This window comes from Artemia franciscana, chromosome 5 (assembly GCF_032884065.1).
Source record: "Artemia franciscana chromosome 5, ASM3288406v1, whole genome shotgun sequence".
Taxonomy (NCBI): domain Eukaryota; kingdom Metazoa; phylum Arthropoda; class Branchiopoda; order Anostraca; family Artemiidae; genus Artemia; species Artemia franciscana.
Window position 1 is genome coordinate 23,984,240 of NC_088867.1, and position 15,959 is coordinate 24,000,198.

General features: G+C 34.6%; 1 protein-coding gene across 2 annotated transcripts in view; it reads left to right on the plus strand.

The window, feature by feature from the left end:
* LOC136027136 (inositol 1,4,5-trisphosphate receptor-like) overlaps nucleotides 1–15,959 on the plus strand; it is a 206,347-nt gene that overhangs the window by 127,343 nt on the left and 63,045 nt on the right. For both annotated transcript variants that reach the window (XM_065704102.1, XM_065704101.1), the window contains exons 25-27: nucleotides 9,262–9,513; nucleotides 12,066–12,253; nucleotides 14,579–14,690. In XM_065704102.1, coding sequence (XP_065560174.1) covers nucleotides 9,262–9,513; nucleotides 12,066–12,253; nucleotides 14,579–14,690 — 552 coding nt within the window. The remainder of the gene's footprint in view (nucleotides 1–9,261; nucleotides 9,514–12,065; nucleotides 12,254–14,578; nucleotides 14,691–15,959) is intronic.

The following is a 15,959-nucleotide window of genomic DNA, read 5'->3' on the forward strand; positions in this document are numbered from 1 at the left end:
CGTAAAGAATTAGATAAATGGGTAGGATTTGGCTAAGTTCGAAAGGATTTAGGCTTCCCGTTGGTAAAATGTTCATAATTGGCTAAATGAGTAGGATTTTGCTAAAAACCGAGAGGATTTAGGCTTCCTGCAAGCAAAATGTTCTTAATTGGTTAAATTCGCAGTTGGAAAACTTGGTAAGATTTGGCTAACCCTGAGTGGATTAAGGCTTCCCATTGGCAAAATGCTTGTAATTAGCTGAATGGGTAGTGTTTGGCTAAACCCGAGAATATTTAGGCAATTTGTGAGTGAGACATTTATAATTAGGTAAATGTGTTGGAGTCAGCTAAATCCAGGGGGTTTTAGCCTTCCCCTGGGCAAGACCTTCATAGTTGACTAAATTGGTGGGGTCAGCGTAATATGAGAGGATTTAGGCCTCCTGTGGGTGAAACAATCATAACTAGATAAATGGGTATTATTTGGCTAAATCTCAGAGGATTTATGTTTCCCAAGAGAAATATGCTCAGAATCAGCTCAATGGGTAGGACTGGGCTAAGGCTGGAGGTTTAAGCTTACTGTGGTGAAAATATTCATAATTTGCTAAACGGTTGGAACTATGGCTAATAGTAAATGAGAAAAAAAAAATGTAGATGATTGTGTACATTAGCCCTAAGATTGTTTTCTCTTCTAAGGCCTATTTATAAAATGTATTCTGTCCTTAAAGAAAAGACACATGAAATGTTTATAAAACAATGTCATTCTGTGTCTATTGCATTCTAAGGCTTTTGGAATCAGCAAATCAAAATTGAGAAAATAAAGAACCAAGAACAGTTATTGACAACTCAGTTATTAAATCCTTACCAAATCCATGTTATAATATCCTAAGTCTTTAAATGACAATTAAAAGTGGTCATAATTTTGTTTTCTTTGCCCAGCATTTCTTAGGTCAATATGGTATTTTGCCGAGGAGGATAACTAGTTCCTGTTCAAATGAATTTTGGCATGAAGTAAGTTAAGAAATGCGTGCAAGAATAAAAGCAAGCCATGTTGTGACATATCCGCAGCCCTGTTATTTGTAATTTGCTTTTTTATGTCTTTCCTTTTTTTTAAGGCTCATTGTGTATAATATACATGAAAAGCCTCGAGGCTGAGATTATCAAAAATCATAGAGTTCAGATTCATATTTATGTTTTAATGAAGCGCAATGGCCTGTATGCCCAATTGACCAGTGTAATTATTTGTAATATGCTTTTATATTTATCTCCCTTTTTTAAGATTTTTTTTGTGTGTGTGTATGTGTATGTGTGTGTGTGTGTGTGTGTGTGTGTGTGTGTGTGTGTGTGTGTGTGTGTGTGTGTGTGTGTGTGTGTGTGTGTGTGTGTGTGTGTGTGTGTGTGTGTGTGTGTGTGTGTGTGTGTGTGTATAGCGTGCATGGGAAGCATCAAGGCAAAGATTATGAAAAACATAGTTTTGAGACGCACAATTTGGTTTTTTATGCTTCTTCATTATATCAGCCCCCATGGCTACTAGAGGAATGATTATAGAATATCTGTAAGGATCGTTTACCCCCCCCCCCCCCCCTCCCGAGAAAATGTATAATAATCAGGGTATTTGGGTCTGCATGCTCATCTTCTACACTGTTCTATTGAATTCTAATTATCTTCTATAAAAATCTAGTTTAATTCATTGCCTAAAAGAATCCATAAAATTAAAAACTTTGTATTTGGATCAGGATACAAGCTTTGCAGCTTTTCTTGGTGCTGGGAGGTGGTAGGTGGTTGGATGCCATTGGTTGCGGTCGAGGATCAAAGGGGCAACGATTTCAAACCCGAGATTGGTTCCATCGGTTGCCGTGCCGTCTGAACCCACGAATTGGTTCTAGGTCAGATTTTACCGTGTTCATCCAGAATTTTGACTGAGCTCCGCGCTTCAGCTTGGGAGTGGTTTATAACAAAGTGTCCTTGAAGCAAAGGAGTTATCAGGTCTGCGACAATTATGAACAGTTCAAGAGGGATGGTGGCCGTTTATGATGGTTTTAGGTCGGACTTTTGTCTGCAACGTTCAAACTAAGGCGCGATTTCCCTGTTGATTTGGATACAGGCATGATTTTGTAGCATGCCTGGGTTAGGCCAACGATCTTTAGCGGCACTCAATTTATTACGATTCTCTGTTATTTCCATACTATTCACGGGAAAAGGTTTAACCGACTGGTTCTCAATATCCCAGACGACATTCTTTCACATGTTGGCCGGCATCTCGTCAAGACTAGGTTGATAGAGCCGTTGCTTTTTGCTGAGAGCTCATCGACAGATGCATCATCTATGACTCATCCTAGAGATCCACACCATCTCTCGGGATTCGGAAAAGGATATTTTCGTCCCACCCTAGTTTCAAAGAACATAAGAGTTAGCGTTGAAATCGAGAATGCAACACCCTATAAAGCATAATTAAGAGGTGACCTAATTCACACAAGATAAATACATATTCACACGTGCAAACAAATAAACATAAAGAAGAACTAGAGATGATGAGAGAGAAGTAAAGGTAAAATATGCTTTAAAAAAAATAATTTAAATAAACATTTCAGCAAGATGAAATAACTCAAGATCAAGGGAAATAAAACTACTTCAAGGTGGTGCCATTTCATTCGTAAAAAATAAAATCATTGAAGATGGTTTCCGAATTAACAGCCCTTCCCAGCAAGCAATTCAACTGTCATCAGCAAAACTTAGTATCCACGCAAAAACTTAAGTTTGAGTTAAGGATGGACCTTCCCTAATCGTAAAACGGCGAATTCAATGGTTTAAAGTTTTTATATCTTTTACACTTTTTGAGATGCAACCTAGTATCAGCTGGAAATAAAATAGGTTTCATCGGTTTTCCACGGCTAAAACCTAGTACAGACGTAACAAAAATGACAAAAACTAGTATCCATGTCCAGCATAGAATGGGTTGCAAAGATGGGAAGAAAGTGGATTTTGTCAAGCTTATTTATGAAATTTTCTATCTTCATCTATTTCTCCATTTCCAGAAATGAAAAAATCACTGTTTTACCATTTTCTCAAAATTTTGAAAAATACACTGGGATTTGGAAGAGAATAGCGGAATTCGCATAGAATTGCAGAATATTAGTGAATGATGTGCTTGTGCCTACAAATTTTCTTTTTTTTAATACTTCGGTTTCCTGGAGGATCATGAGTAATCCGTTCGAGGATAATTCAACGTATTTATCATAACAGTAAAATCTTACAGTATAATATAACAAAGAAACTGCTCTAGGTGTCTTTTATAAAAGATATATTACTTTGGCTAATTGTTACACTGAAGATTGGATTAGCTTACAGCAATTATTTTTTGTCTTGCTTTTTTATTGGCTTCTCTCTTATATTTGCACCTACAGGAACTCAGTTAAAATTTTAGTAGTTTTAGCTTCGCTATTGAGCTTCTGACGTTTCAGTTGTTGCCCAGTTTTCCTTTGAAATGTGCTAGTTTCGCTTTTTATTTTATTTATTTTATTGAATGATAAAGACGGGCTTTTGTATATTTCAGCAGTCCTCGACGGTCTAGGAAAGAAAAGTATGGGAAGCGAGTTTCTTATTTTGGTTCAGTCTTATTTTTTTTTTCATTTCTTTTAATAAAATTAGGATTACTATTAACTTCTTACATGGCCAAAATAATGTCACTTTGATTCAATGGTTCAATCAAAACTCTCATGAAAGTAGTTTTTATGTTATATCATTATTTTGTTATTATATTTAAGTCGCTTGATGATTTGCGATTGTTATTACTATGCAAGTAATATTATTGTTGCTTGTACAGTTGTTACTATTATACAAAATGAATTTCTTATCTTAAGCAATAATAACAAGCAATATAATCATTTCCGAATAAGGATAACCTTAAATGAACCTCTTTATACATACTAGTAGCAGTAGAACAATTGGATTTTAAGGTTTTGGCTTTTTATCCCTAGTGTGTGAAAGAAAATCATTGCTATTAGTCTTAAGACCCAGTTTTTTATCTTATGTATGTGGACGCGTGTAATCTGATATTTCGTCTAATAATAAATAAAAATTACCTATTCATATAATTAACTATCATATAAAAATTTCAGTCCTTCATGCAATTTCCCATTTCGTGTAATTTCCCTCTGTAATTTGCAGAGGTTTCCCAAGACACCTCTGTAGAAGTAATTTAAACTTAATTTAGTTACCTCAAGAAATAAGTCATTGAAAACATGCTTTTGCTAGGATATAAGTAGGGGATATAGCAGATTAAAGAAATGCGGAAACTACGTCTCCCTAAGGTGGTTTTCTAACACCTGACACTTCTGGGAATGTTGAATAGCTTGTTTATTTTTACACATACACACACGCGCAAAAAAGAAAATGTATTTACGTTTTTAAGAAGAAATGACGCACAAATGTAAATGTTCGTTTCCTTTTCTTTTCGCATCGTCATCTTCATTGGAGTCTTTTAAAATAACAGTTATTTATTGGTGTGATTGTAACAGAGTTTTAAAATGTTAATTAAACTTTTCCATAGAAATGCTATCAATTATAGGTATTTTCAGAAGTAATATAGCTTTTTTGTGTACAGTTATTTCAACAAAACTTCTAATTTTCTTTTAAACTTTGCTTGTTGTTACTTTATTTGTTTCTTATGGTGAGTTCTCATGATGTGTTGAATGTTATTACCTCAGCCTGTATTCATTCAGCTGATGCAAGCAGTTTACACCGTTTCTCAATACTCCTGGCTGTGGTCAAAGAAGATAAGCATAGGCAACACGTCTGCTGAAAGCGGTTTTGCCGAATCTGTTTTTTCAAAAATCCGAGAAAAACAAGTTTGAAAATTGTGGTATCTTTTTCTCAGGATCAGTTTTAGCTAGAGCGCTGGTTTTGTTTTAAAACTAAGAAGAAAAATTGCATATATTGTTGTGCTTATTTTTACTGGTTTAATGTGAGCTGCTCCTGAGATAAAACGGAATGGATAAAAGCTTCGGCAAAACCACCTGAAATTTCAGGAAGATGAGTAAGATATGGCGAAACGGATTTGGCTCAGCGTGAATTAGAAGTGCGACTTTCGGCAAAACGTATGTCATTTGACAGACAAGTTTAAATTTTGACGAATTAACTTGATGTTTTACAATTAAATGTAGGAAAAGATCAGCGGGAGGTGTCAATTAGCAAGAAGCTCCTTGTAATTCAAGCTTTAAACTTTGGAGGTAGAGGCTGCTTCGGGGCAAACTGTGATTTCAGATGAAGTACTAGGTACCTCAGCTCTCTTACAACTTCTAATAAGATTTTTCACCTATGCCACATCTGCTGCTGGAATGAAACGGCAAAGCCATTTTATGTCTTTTATTTTTGCTGTTGGCAACACAACTATTGTGCTAAAAGGTACAAGAGGCAGCAACCTTTCCACAACACTCACTGCTGACACATTGGACAGTGGCCTCTTTAGGCTAGCCTCTGATGCGATCAGCACTACAGAAGGAGTAGTTTCCGCAAAAGAAGTTTTATAGAACACCCTTTTGTTTAGTCCTTGCTTAAACTGTAGCATCTTCACCTTTAAAAATGGTACTAAGCTATAGTTAAAGCAAATGGATAGTTTGGCGTAATCAAAAAGTTTCTGCTTGGTCATTTGAATAGTCACAAATGGGCCACGGGGCTGAACAATCAAAAGCTTTTCTGTCAAGTCTAGAAGCGAAAAGACTTCCTTGTGCTTCAAAGACCCTTTAATGACGCTGGGAAAATCATAGACCTCCTGCATTGGACGTTTGAATGCTTCCTGGGGATGTCTTGCATCATGTAGTTCATTATTTAATTACGATTTTGAGACAAACATGAACCTGACCAAGTAACATTTCCACTTCTACCAGCAAGACATTCTTACCACAAACAACAGTAAACTTCCTTGATTAGCTCTGCTGTCTGTCTGCGAAAGCTAAGAATAGCAGCTAAATTAAAGCTTGTGATCTCCCTTCTGTAAAAAAAAGGACGAAACATCCCCTTTTAGCAAAACACAATACAAGATCATCCGAAACCCTGTCTTTATCTCTTTCTTCTTTGCTTTCTAGTTTTCCTTTCAGAGGTTTTGCATAAGAGGTTTTGACCTTTTCAGGTAATTCGGTACCGTTTTTATGGCACTTGGTATTAACCAAGTGACATATAGCAATCGCCAATTCTGTCGGTCTGTCGGTCCCGGTTTTGCTACTTTAGGCACTTTCAGGTAAGCTAGGACGATGAAATTTGGCAGGCTTATCAGGGACATGACCAGCTTAAATTAGAAATAGTCGTTTTCCCAATTTGACCATCTGGGGGAGGGGGTGAGTGGGGGGCCGGTTAATTCGTAAAAAATAGAAAAAATGAAGTATTTTTAACTTATGAGCGGGTGATGGGATCTTAATGAAATTTGATGTTTGGAATGATATTGTGTCTCAGAGCTCTTATTTTAAATCCCGACCGGATCTGATGCCATTGGGGGGAGTTTGGAGGGGGAAACCTAAAATCTTGAAAAACACTTAGAGTGGAGGGATCGGGATGAAACTTGATGGGAAAAATAAGCACAAGTCCCAGATACATGATTGACATAATCGGAACGGATCCGCTCTCTTTGGGGTAGTTGGGGGGGGGGTAATTCTGAAAAATTAGGAAAAATGAGGTATTTTTAACTTACGAACGGGTCATTGGATCTCAATGAAATTTAATGTTTAGAAGGATATCGTGTCTTAGAGCTCTTATTTTAAAACTTGACCAGATCTGGTGACATTGGGGGGGGGGGTTGGGAGGCGGAAACCTAAAACTTGGAAAACACTTAGAGTGGAGGGATCGGGATGAAGCTTGGTGGGAAAAATATACACAAGTCCTAGATACGTGAATGACATAAACGGAACGGATCCGCTCTCTTTGGGGTAGTTGGGGGGGGGTTATTTCTGAAAAATTAGAAAAAAGAGGTATTTTTAACTTACGAACGAGTGATCGGATCTCAATGAAATTTGATATTTAGAAGGATATCCCGGCTCAGAGCTCTTATTTTAAACCTGACCGGATCTGGTGACATTGGGGGGAGGAGTTGGGAGGGAAAAACCTAAAACTTGGAAAACACTTAGAGTGGAGGGATCGGGATGAAACTTGGTGGGAAAAATAAGCACAAGTCCTTGATACATGATTGACATAAACGGAACGGATCCGCTCTCTTTGGGGTAGTTGGGGGAGGGGTTAATTCTGAAAAATTAGAAGAAATGAGGTATTTTTAACTTACGAACGGGTGATCGGATCTCAATAAAATTTGATATTTAGAAGGATATCGTGTCTCAAAGCAATTATTTTAAATCCTGACCGGATCTGGTGACATTGGGGGAAGTTTGGGATGGGGGACCCTAAAATCATGGAAAACGCTTAGATTGGAGGGATCAGGATGAAACTTGGTGGGGAAAATAATCAGAAGTCTTACATACGTGATTTACATAATTCGAACGGATCCGCTCTATTGGGGGGGGGGGAGTTAATTGAAAAATAAGAAAAAATGACGTATTTTTAACTTACGAAGGAGTGATCGGATCTTCATGAAACTTCATATTTAGAAGGACCTCGTAACTCAGATCTCTTATTTTAAAACCGGATCAAGTGTAATTGGGGGGGGGGGGCAGTTGGGGGGACCGGAAATCTTAGAAAATACTTAAAGCGGTGAGATCAGGATGAAACTGGATGGGAAGAATAGCAACCTGTCTAAGATACGCGAGTGACATAACCGGACCGGATCTGCTCTCTTTGGTGGAATTGGGGGGGGGGTAATTTTGAAAATTGAGGTATTTGTAACTTACGAAAGGGTGACCAGATCTTAATGAAATTTGATATTTAGAAGGATCTTGTGCTTTAAAGTTCTAATTTTCAATTCCGACCATATCCTGTGACATTGGGGGGAGTTGGAGGGGGAAACCTGAATTTTTGGAAAACGTGAAAATTGGGGTATTTTTATCTTACGAATAGATGATCGGATCTTAATGAAATTTCATTTTTAGAAGGAATTCATGTCTCAGAGCTCTTATTTCAAATCCCGACCAGATCTTTTGACATTGGGGGGAGTTGGAGGGGAAAATCTTGGAAAAACAATTGGAGTGGAGGAATCGGGATGAAGCTTGGTGGATAGAATAAACAAATGTCCTTGATACGTGATTGACAGAATCGTACTGGATTCGCTCTCTTTGGGGGAGTTGGGGGGAGGGGTTCAGTGATTTGGCGAGTTTGGTGCTTCTAGGCATGCTAGGACGATGAAAATTGGTAGGCGTGTCAGGGAGCTGCACAATTTGACTTGATAAAGTCGTTTTCCCAGATTCGACCATCTGGGGGGCTAAAGGGAGAAAAAAATTAGAAAAAATTAGGTATTTATAACTTACGAGTGGGTGATCGGATCTTAATGAATTTTGATATTTAGAAGGACATCGTGACTCAGAGCTCTTATTTTAAATCCTGACTGGCATTAAGCCTCTTATTTTCCTTTTTAAATCAATCTATTGATTCATAGAATTTTGTTAGAGCTCATACCATATGGTCTCTTGGCTCTTAGCTCTTCTCGCCTCGTCACAAGTGCCATATGAGCTCTTAGCTCTTGTTTTTTTTCTACCACCTTTTTTCTTCACAGACATAATCAGTTTTAGGAATAGGAAATGCAAGATCACAGTTGGATACTTTTCTGTATAGATGCACCTTTAGAGGCAGCTTACCATCTTCTGCACAATTAATTCTCTACAATAAATGCATTTTTCTTATATTGAGTGAAGGGTCAATGAACTTTTGTAACTTTGGGAACGACAGTAATGAGATTTAATGGCTGGGAAACTTCAATGCGGGCTTTATAATCCCTTGCTCATCAAGATAAGAAAGATCGTCTTTTTCTTCTTCAAGGTCGCGTTCAACAAATCGGCAACTTTCGACAAAACGGACAATGCAAAAGCGATTCGGCAAAACCACCTTAAACAATATGTGATTCGGCAAAGACTGCACAAAATTCAGGCAGTTCAAATATATGGACAAAAACTTTTACTTTCGGCGAAACTGCTTTCAGCAGTTAAATAACTGTAAAGCTGTTATATACCGGTATAATCACAAATGTTAATTAATTCTTATTCAATATCTGTTAAACAAGATGTGAAGTAAAAGGACAAATAAAATGTGTGACTTTTGATTGAAGAATTTAGAGATTCATAACACAAAACTTTTTTATAATCTAAACCATTTTTGTAACTACATTGTTCTCATGAAGTTATAAATGTTTTTGCAGAGTCGTCAGCCTGTATTCGTTCAGTTACTCCAAGCAGTTTACACACTCTGTCAGTGTTCCTGGCTGAGTTCCAATAAGAGAAGTAACGTCGAAAACTGCCTTCGAGTGATGTGTGATACGGGTAAACAAGTCAGTATATCTATTCCTCAGGATTTGGAGCACCAACTAGCAACCGTGGTCTCAAAAACCATTGGGGGTTTCAAAACTGCAAAGTGGTTAAGGGATCCCCTTACAGCAAGAGAAGATAGCCCGGTAAGTAAATAAATTGATTGAAATCCCTATTTTCTCTATTATAAATGTACAAGATTTATCTCAATTTTAGACGAAAACTTGATTTTTAAATGTCAAATGACCGAATTCCTGAATAGAATAGCGATATCTCATTTAAAGATTATCTGAAATTACTAATATAACAATATGTGTCCTAATTGGGTAGGTTGAGAGGTCTCACTTAGAGGACAGTTCTTTTTTCTCTTTCTCTTTCGTGTTTGTTCGTTTTGTTTCTCTTTTGTGTTCTTTTTTGTTTGGTTTTCGTCTTTTTCCGTATATGTGCTTGTCACTCCAAGCATTATAAGATTCTTTCTAAGCAATATTAGAGAACTAAATTTGTCGAAAAAACTCCATGATTATCGCAGCATCAAATAATTTACACAATTGAAGCTAATATCGATCTCTCCCTACGATAGAAATTGATGTCAAGTAGGATAATTTGACGTGTCCACTCCGTGTTCTGCAGTTTGATGCTATGAGCATACCATAATTTAAAGTTTAATAATCGAAGTAATGTTGTTGGATCGCAAATTCAGCTTCTGCTGCTCATTGAAACGAAACTTTCCGTGCTTGATGTCTATAGAATACACTTAACATACGCATTTGCATGAGACACGCGTAATAAAGTTGTAGGCAGGAGGGATTTTGAAAAATTTCTTGATGGATTTTGTCACTGTTTTTACCTTAAAAACCATTCAAGAAATTTTTTCTTATATATATATATATATATATATATATATATATATATATATATATATATATATATATATATATATATATATATATATATATATATATATATATATATATATATATATATATATATATATATTTATATATATATTATATATATTTATATATATATATATATATATATATATTTATATATATATTATATATATATATATATATATATATATATATATATATATATATATATATATATAAATATATATATATATATATATATATATATATATATATATATATATATATATATATATATATATATATATATATATATATATATATATATATATATATATATATATATATATATATATATATATATATATATCTTAAACTTTTTAGGTCTTCTTTACAGCCTTAAAGGATATTTTGAAAAAAAAATAGAGTCGAAAATAATGACCGGCTCTTGTAAGGGCAAAATAAACGTAAGAAAAAAAAAAATCGAAATTGCAGAAGCTTTTTCATCCATCGTCTCAAAAGAAATGGCTAGTACGCATAAAATTGTGTCTAACAGATAATAGTGAATTTCTCCTGCACGTTGGTGGACAGCATTGTTGAGGACCTAGAGAACAATACTAAACAAAGGTTCGAAGGGCTGAAGTAGGACTCGTATATTTCTTTATTTAAGGACTTCTTTCATTTTGATTAGTAAATACGGATCATTTGGCAGTTGGTTTGCTATCATGAGAGGGAGGATATTGCCCTATATCTTCTTTATCAAATGTCCTTTTTCGAACTCAACAATTATTTGACATATCTAAAAATAATGTCTGATTGGGATTAATTACTTCACTAATGCTACGACTGCTGAAAATTTTCAGGGGAATATAATCAGGGGTTTTGTCGCCAGCTGATTTTGCTGGTTGTTGCATTCAGATATTGGCATATTCAGTAAAATGCTTGTAAAACAGTTGCTATTTGTTAAGTTTTGATTCAATAGATAGTGGTGGAGGTAAAGCACTCACAGCTGTGTTAAACTCGGGTGTCTCCTTTGTAGGGATGTTGTACCTTGTCTAAAGCGGATTCATGCAGTGATTTTAAATGTATTTGATTGGTGGACCACAATGGGCCGGATCTTGCGTCCCATTTTCCAATTACCAACTTTTTAGTCGATAATGTTTTTCTGTTTTTCGATTGAAAACGTGTAATTATTTTAACCTATATAATTTGAGGCACAAAATGGTTCCATGGTCCCTCCAGGACCTTTTACCAGATTTTTAACAAAAACCTAGGCATGTTTCCCCGTGGTCGAAGGAGAATGATCCAAAAATTTTCGCTATGACTGATCAAAGGCACAAAGAAGGCCTGTGAACCCTCTTAAACCACAGACCAGGGGTCAATTTTATTCATTATGGGTTTATCCTCTATCGCAAGGAACGACTTGTAAACCAGAATCGTATAAAGGTTAATACACTATAGGTTTCAACTCGGATAAAAATTTAGTTGTCACTAGTAGTACTATAAAAAAAAAAAAAAAAAAAAAGCGCCTCATCAAATTGGTTTCTTAACGAGACTTATTTAGCCAAAATTTGCATAGCTGTAAAAATTCTTTATATGAATTTAAAAAAAAAAGTTCTATGCTGTAAAAAGCTGTAAAAATTCTCTAAAACAAAAGAGCATTTTCTTCAGGGGTGAAGGATGACATACAGGGAATTGGTACATCTTTTGTTCGTAAGACAATTTTACTTTAGGTTAGAGGCTAAAAACGATATTGACTAGGATAAGTTGCTAACTAGAGGTGGGGTGTTAACTTGTCGCTGATTGTACCTTTTTTTTTATTTTAGATAGTAAAACAAGAGCGGACAATAATTGACAGTCTTACAAGCATTGTTGATGAATTACAAGTTCGACTCGCGCCGCTTATTGAAGCAGAACTTTCAGTCCTTGTTGATATATTCTACCGCCCAGAAGCTTTGTTCATTGCAGGAACGTCTGCTAAAACGAAATGCGAAGAAATTGGCTTTATTAAGAAGTGAGTTATATTATTAGAAATACTACCTTTTCCTCTTCTACTTTATCTAGCAGCAGAACCATGCGTTTTCCACTTCACCTGTCATCTGAGATTTATATATTACTTGGGAATAAAACTTTTAGTCTCATTTTACGAAGATCAATTTTTGAATTTTAGGTTTATGTTCGCTGTGTATGTGATGAAATATACCTTTAGCTCTAGTATGCACATTAAAGACGATAATTATATCATTACGATTATTAGATTCAGATCAACCCACTCTCTAAGCCAGGGCTATTGTATTACTTAGATCCAAGGCGGTACCCTCGGTAGGGGGTGGGGTTGTTTTGTGGAACGAGTTGAACCCCCTCCCGATATGTTTGCCTGACTCGTAAAAATGTAACGAAAATGAATGTAAACAAATTTGTGGTGCATTTTAAAGGTTTTTATACCCTATCCCCCCAGCAAAATCCTAGATACGCCCTTGATAAGAAGTGATTAAATAAATTGTGAACCATTTATACCCAGATTTTTTTTTTAGACAAAAAAAGAAGAAAATCTCGGTATATTTGGTTAACAGCTCATTTACATTAGTTCTGACCTTGTTACATGACATTTATATAGAAACATCAAAACCTCTCTTGTTAGACCACACTGGGTAAATGGCAGTAATAAAAACAAAAAAGCTGCCCCTCTCCGAGACACCTGAGAACGGGATTATTTTACTATTTTTGTGGATCTTCCGTGTTTTTTCAACGTATTTTTGTGTCTAAAAAAAATGCAAAGTAAATGTCAAAACTGTAATATGTTCGATGGATAAAGCTGAATTTCAGCTATCGAATGGTAACAGCATTATAGTCCTGCTTTGGAACATTTTAATCATATGATTTACTGCAGAAAAATGACTTAGCAAAAACTTATACAGGAATGTAAATGTTAAGTATCTAGATTTTAAGTCTCTAGTAAACATTAAGAATCTGCTGGATTTTAATTTAGTATGAACTTAGTCACTCTTAAATTCATAATTTGCAACTCCATAGCTAAAAAAAAGAAAAAAAGTGCTTTTTGTTAAACCAAATCTTATTTTTAAGACCAAATTCAAACTCATCACCTAGTATGCAAGATAGTCTGTACTTACCTTATTCCTGATTGACCGCATTTCTCTCTTATCTTGTATTTAAACTAGATCTTGTATTAAAGATACCTTTATTATCATTCTTGTGTATGCACAAATTTATGAGTAAATCAAGTACTAAATGAAAAAAAAAAAAAAAAAAAAAAAAAAAAAAAAAAAAAAAAAAAAAAAAAAAAAAAAAAAAAAATGAAACAAACGCTCTGAACAGAACATATTTATCTTGCATAGGAAACAAAAGTTGCAGTTGAAAATATGATCTATACAAATTGTAAAAATTCGAAGGTTTTATACAAGTTCTGCAAATTTTGTAACACAATAGGTTTTCTCCCTTTTTTTGTCTTGGGGAAAACCGGTTTGATATTTTCTTGCCTCTTCTTTCTTTTTCTGTGTTTTCCTTCGTTCTATAATATTAATAATTGTTACGTTTCTTGTAATAATTGCGAATGAAATGAAAATTTATAATGTACATTTTTGGAAAAGTTTTCTGAAATCTTCTGAACTCTAGAACATTCAATCTCCTTTCAAATCGAAAGCTAATAAAAATAATAAAAAAAAATCCAAAGTTTATAAAAAGGCGGAAATTGTGTCACGATGCTACTTAATCAATTTTTTTACATACACCAAAAAGAATAATTTCGTGTTACCCCCAATTGGTGCTACTGAGCCCTTCCCTCCTTTATCTTTAGAAAAGTCCTCTGAATATTTAGCACCCCTCAAAACGCCTTGCCTTATTATTTTTGTTTTATGGTTGACTTACCCTATTGATTCTAGTTATAGGTAAAAAAAAAGAAGAGGAAATAAAAATACAATTTTTTAGTGATGGTAAATAATTTATCTGTTTTTAATTATTTTTAGCATAGTCAATCTAATTTTAAAAATGGTTCCTATATATTTTAAACTTTAGAATATGCGACTTCATTCAAATCAGAAACTATTAAAATGCCTAAGTTGTATTCCAATGCGCTTTGATTGGTTGTTTTGTATTTTGTTAAATTTAAATTCAGCTGTGGCTTAGCTTCTAACTGTTTTCAGAAACAAATTTATGAATATATTATTTCAAGCCACTTTTTGATGCAACATACATTTCTTCACTCAAAATATTTGCTTCCCTCCCCCCTTTATAGATTTGTTTTGTTTCCACTGATGATTTAAGCCATATTTAAGGTCGTATTGATTCTATATATCATAGTTTACTGAACTTATTTATACAGGTTGATTGCCCATACGAAGAAGATTTTTGAAACTCAAGAAGAAAAACTTTGTCTCAGGGTCTTGATTTCCCTTAGAGAAATGATGGCATTGAAATCGAGATTTAGAAAAGAGGTCAGTTGCATTTCCTATCAAGGTTTTAATATCCTTATAATCAGGAATTTTCACAGGGAGGAGTAAATTTCCCTCCCAGTCAACTGTTCAAAATTTAAAATTATGTATCAAATTGTTTTTAGTTTAGAATAATGGCTTGATCTATTAAAAAAATTCGATAAATTTAGCCTGAGGTTTCAAACTCCCATTAGTTGCCGATAACTAACCGTTATTAGGAAGTTTCTATTTTCTCACGCTTCTTCATATTATTTGCATAGAATGGGTAGGAAATATAAAATTAGGTGATATAAAATACTTTTACTCGGGCAGGAAGGATGGGTTGCATAGGCAGGGAGTATGAGTAATGATAAATAAGGAAGCTGCTAAGTCTTGCTTAAGTTGGGAAGGCATTTATAATAGAATGATAATTGCTAACTGAAATGGATTTTGTTACTGGTTCACATTTCAGTTCACATTACGCTTTCTCTCTCTCTTTTTTTGTCACTGTAAAATTATACTTTAAATTTTTGAGACAATTGACCAGGATTGCCCAAGTCCTATCACCCACAAAAATAAGCAGGGTTTCACTTTGAAATGTGAGGTAGAGAAGGGGGCTGATCTAGGAAAAGGCCGTTTAGATATAATATAAAAGTAAATCCCACGTTATTAAATGCAATTCTCCCACTAGGGAAGCTTTTTCATTTCCCTTTTTTACTCAGCATAAACTAGATACATGGCTTTAATTTTCTCATAAAAATATTAGTTAGACATTTGAGACAATAAACCTTAAATGCAACTTAGAAAACATAACATTAGATAATAGAAGAATGTTGCTTTGTAGAAGAATGATAATTGAAGAAAGTTCGAAAAAATTCTAGATTTAAGTTACTTTGACAATATAGTGTGTTATAGCAACTTTTGGTTGTAGCAAATGTTGTAGCGACTTTGTCGACAAAATGTTTGGGGAGTATCACTTTGGTTTGGTTTCTTTGCCATTGATCAAACTCTGTAGTTGTTAACTCTTTCAAGATTTAAAATGGTATGCTCCGAGAAAAATTTTTTTTCAAAAATAAATGATGAAACGTTCCTTCAAGATGGTCTCGAAATACGTTGTATTTACTGAAAGACAACTTTATTCTGTACTGGCTTGACACCGCATTCAGTTCAGTTCAATTTGGTTCGAAATTACGGATTCACAGCACACTCACAATCTAACTAATAAACAAAAGAGATAAATTCAAATAATAATTTTTGTTTTACCTTAAGGAATACTCCTGTTGAGGACACACA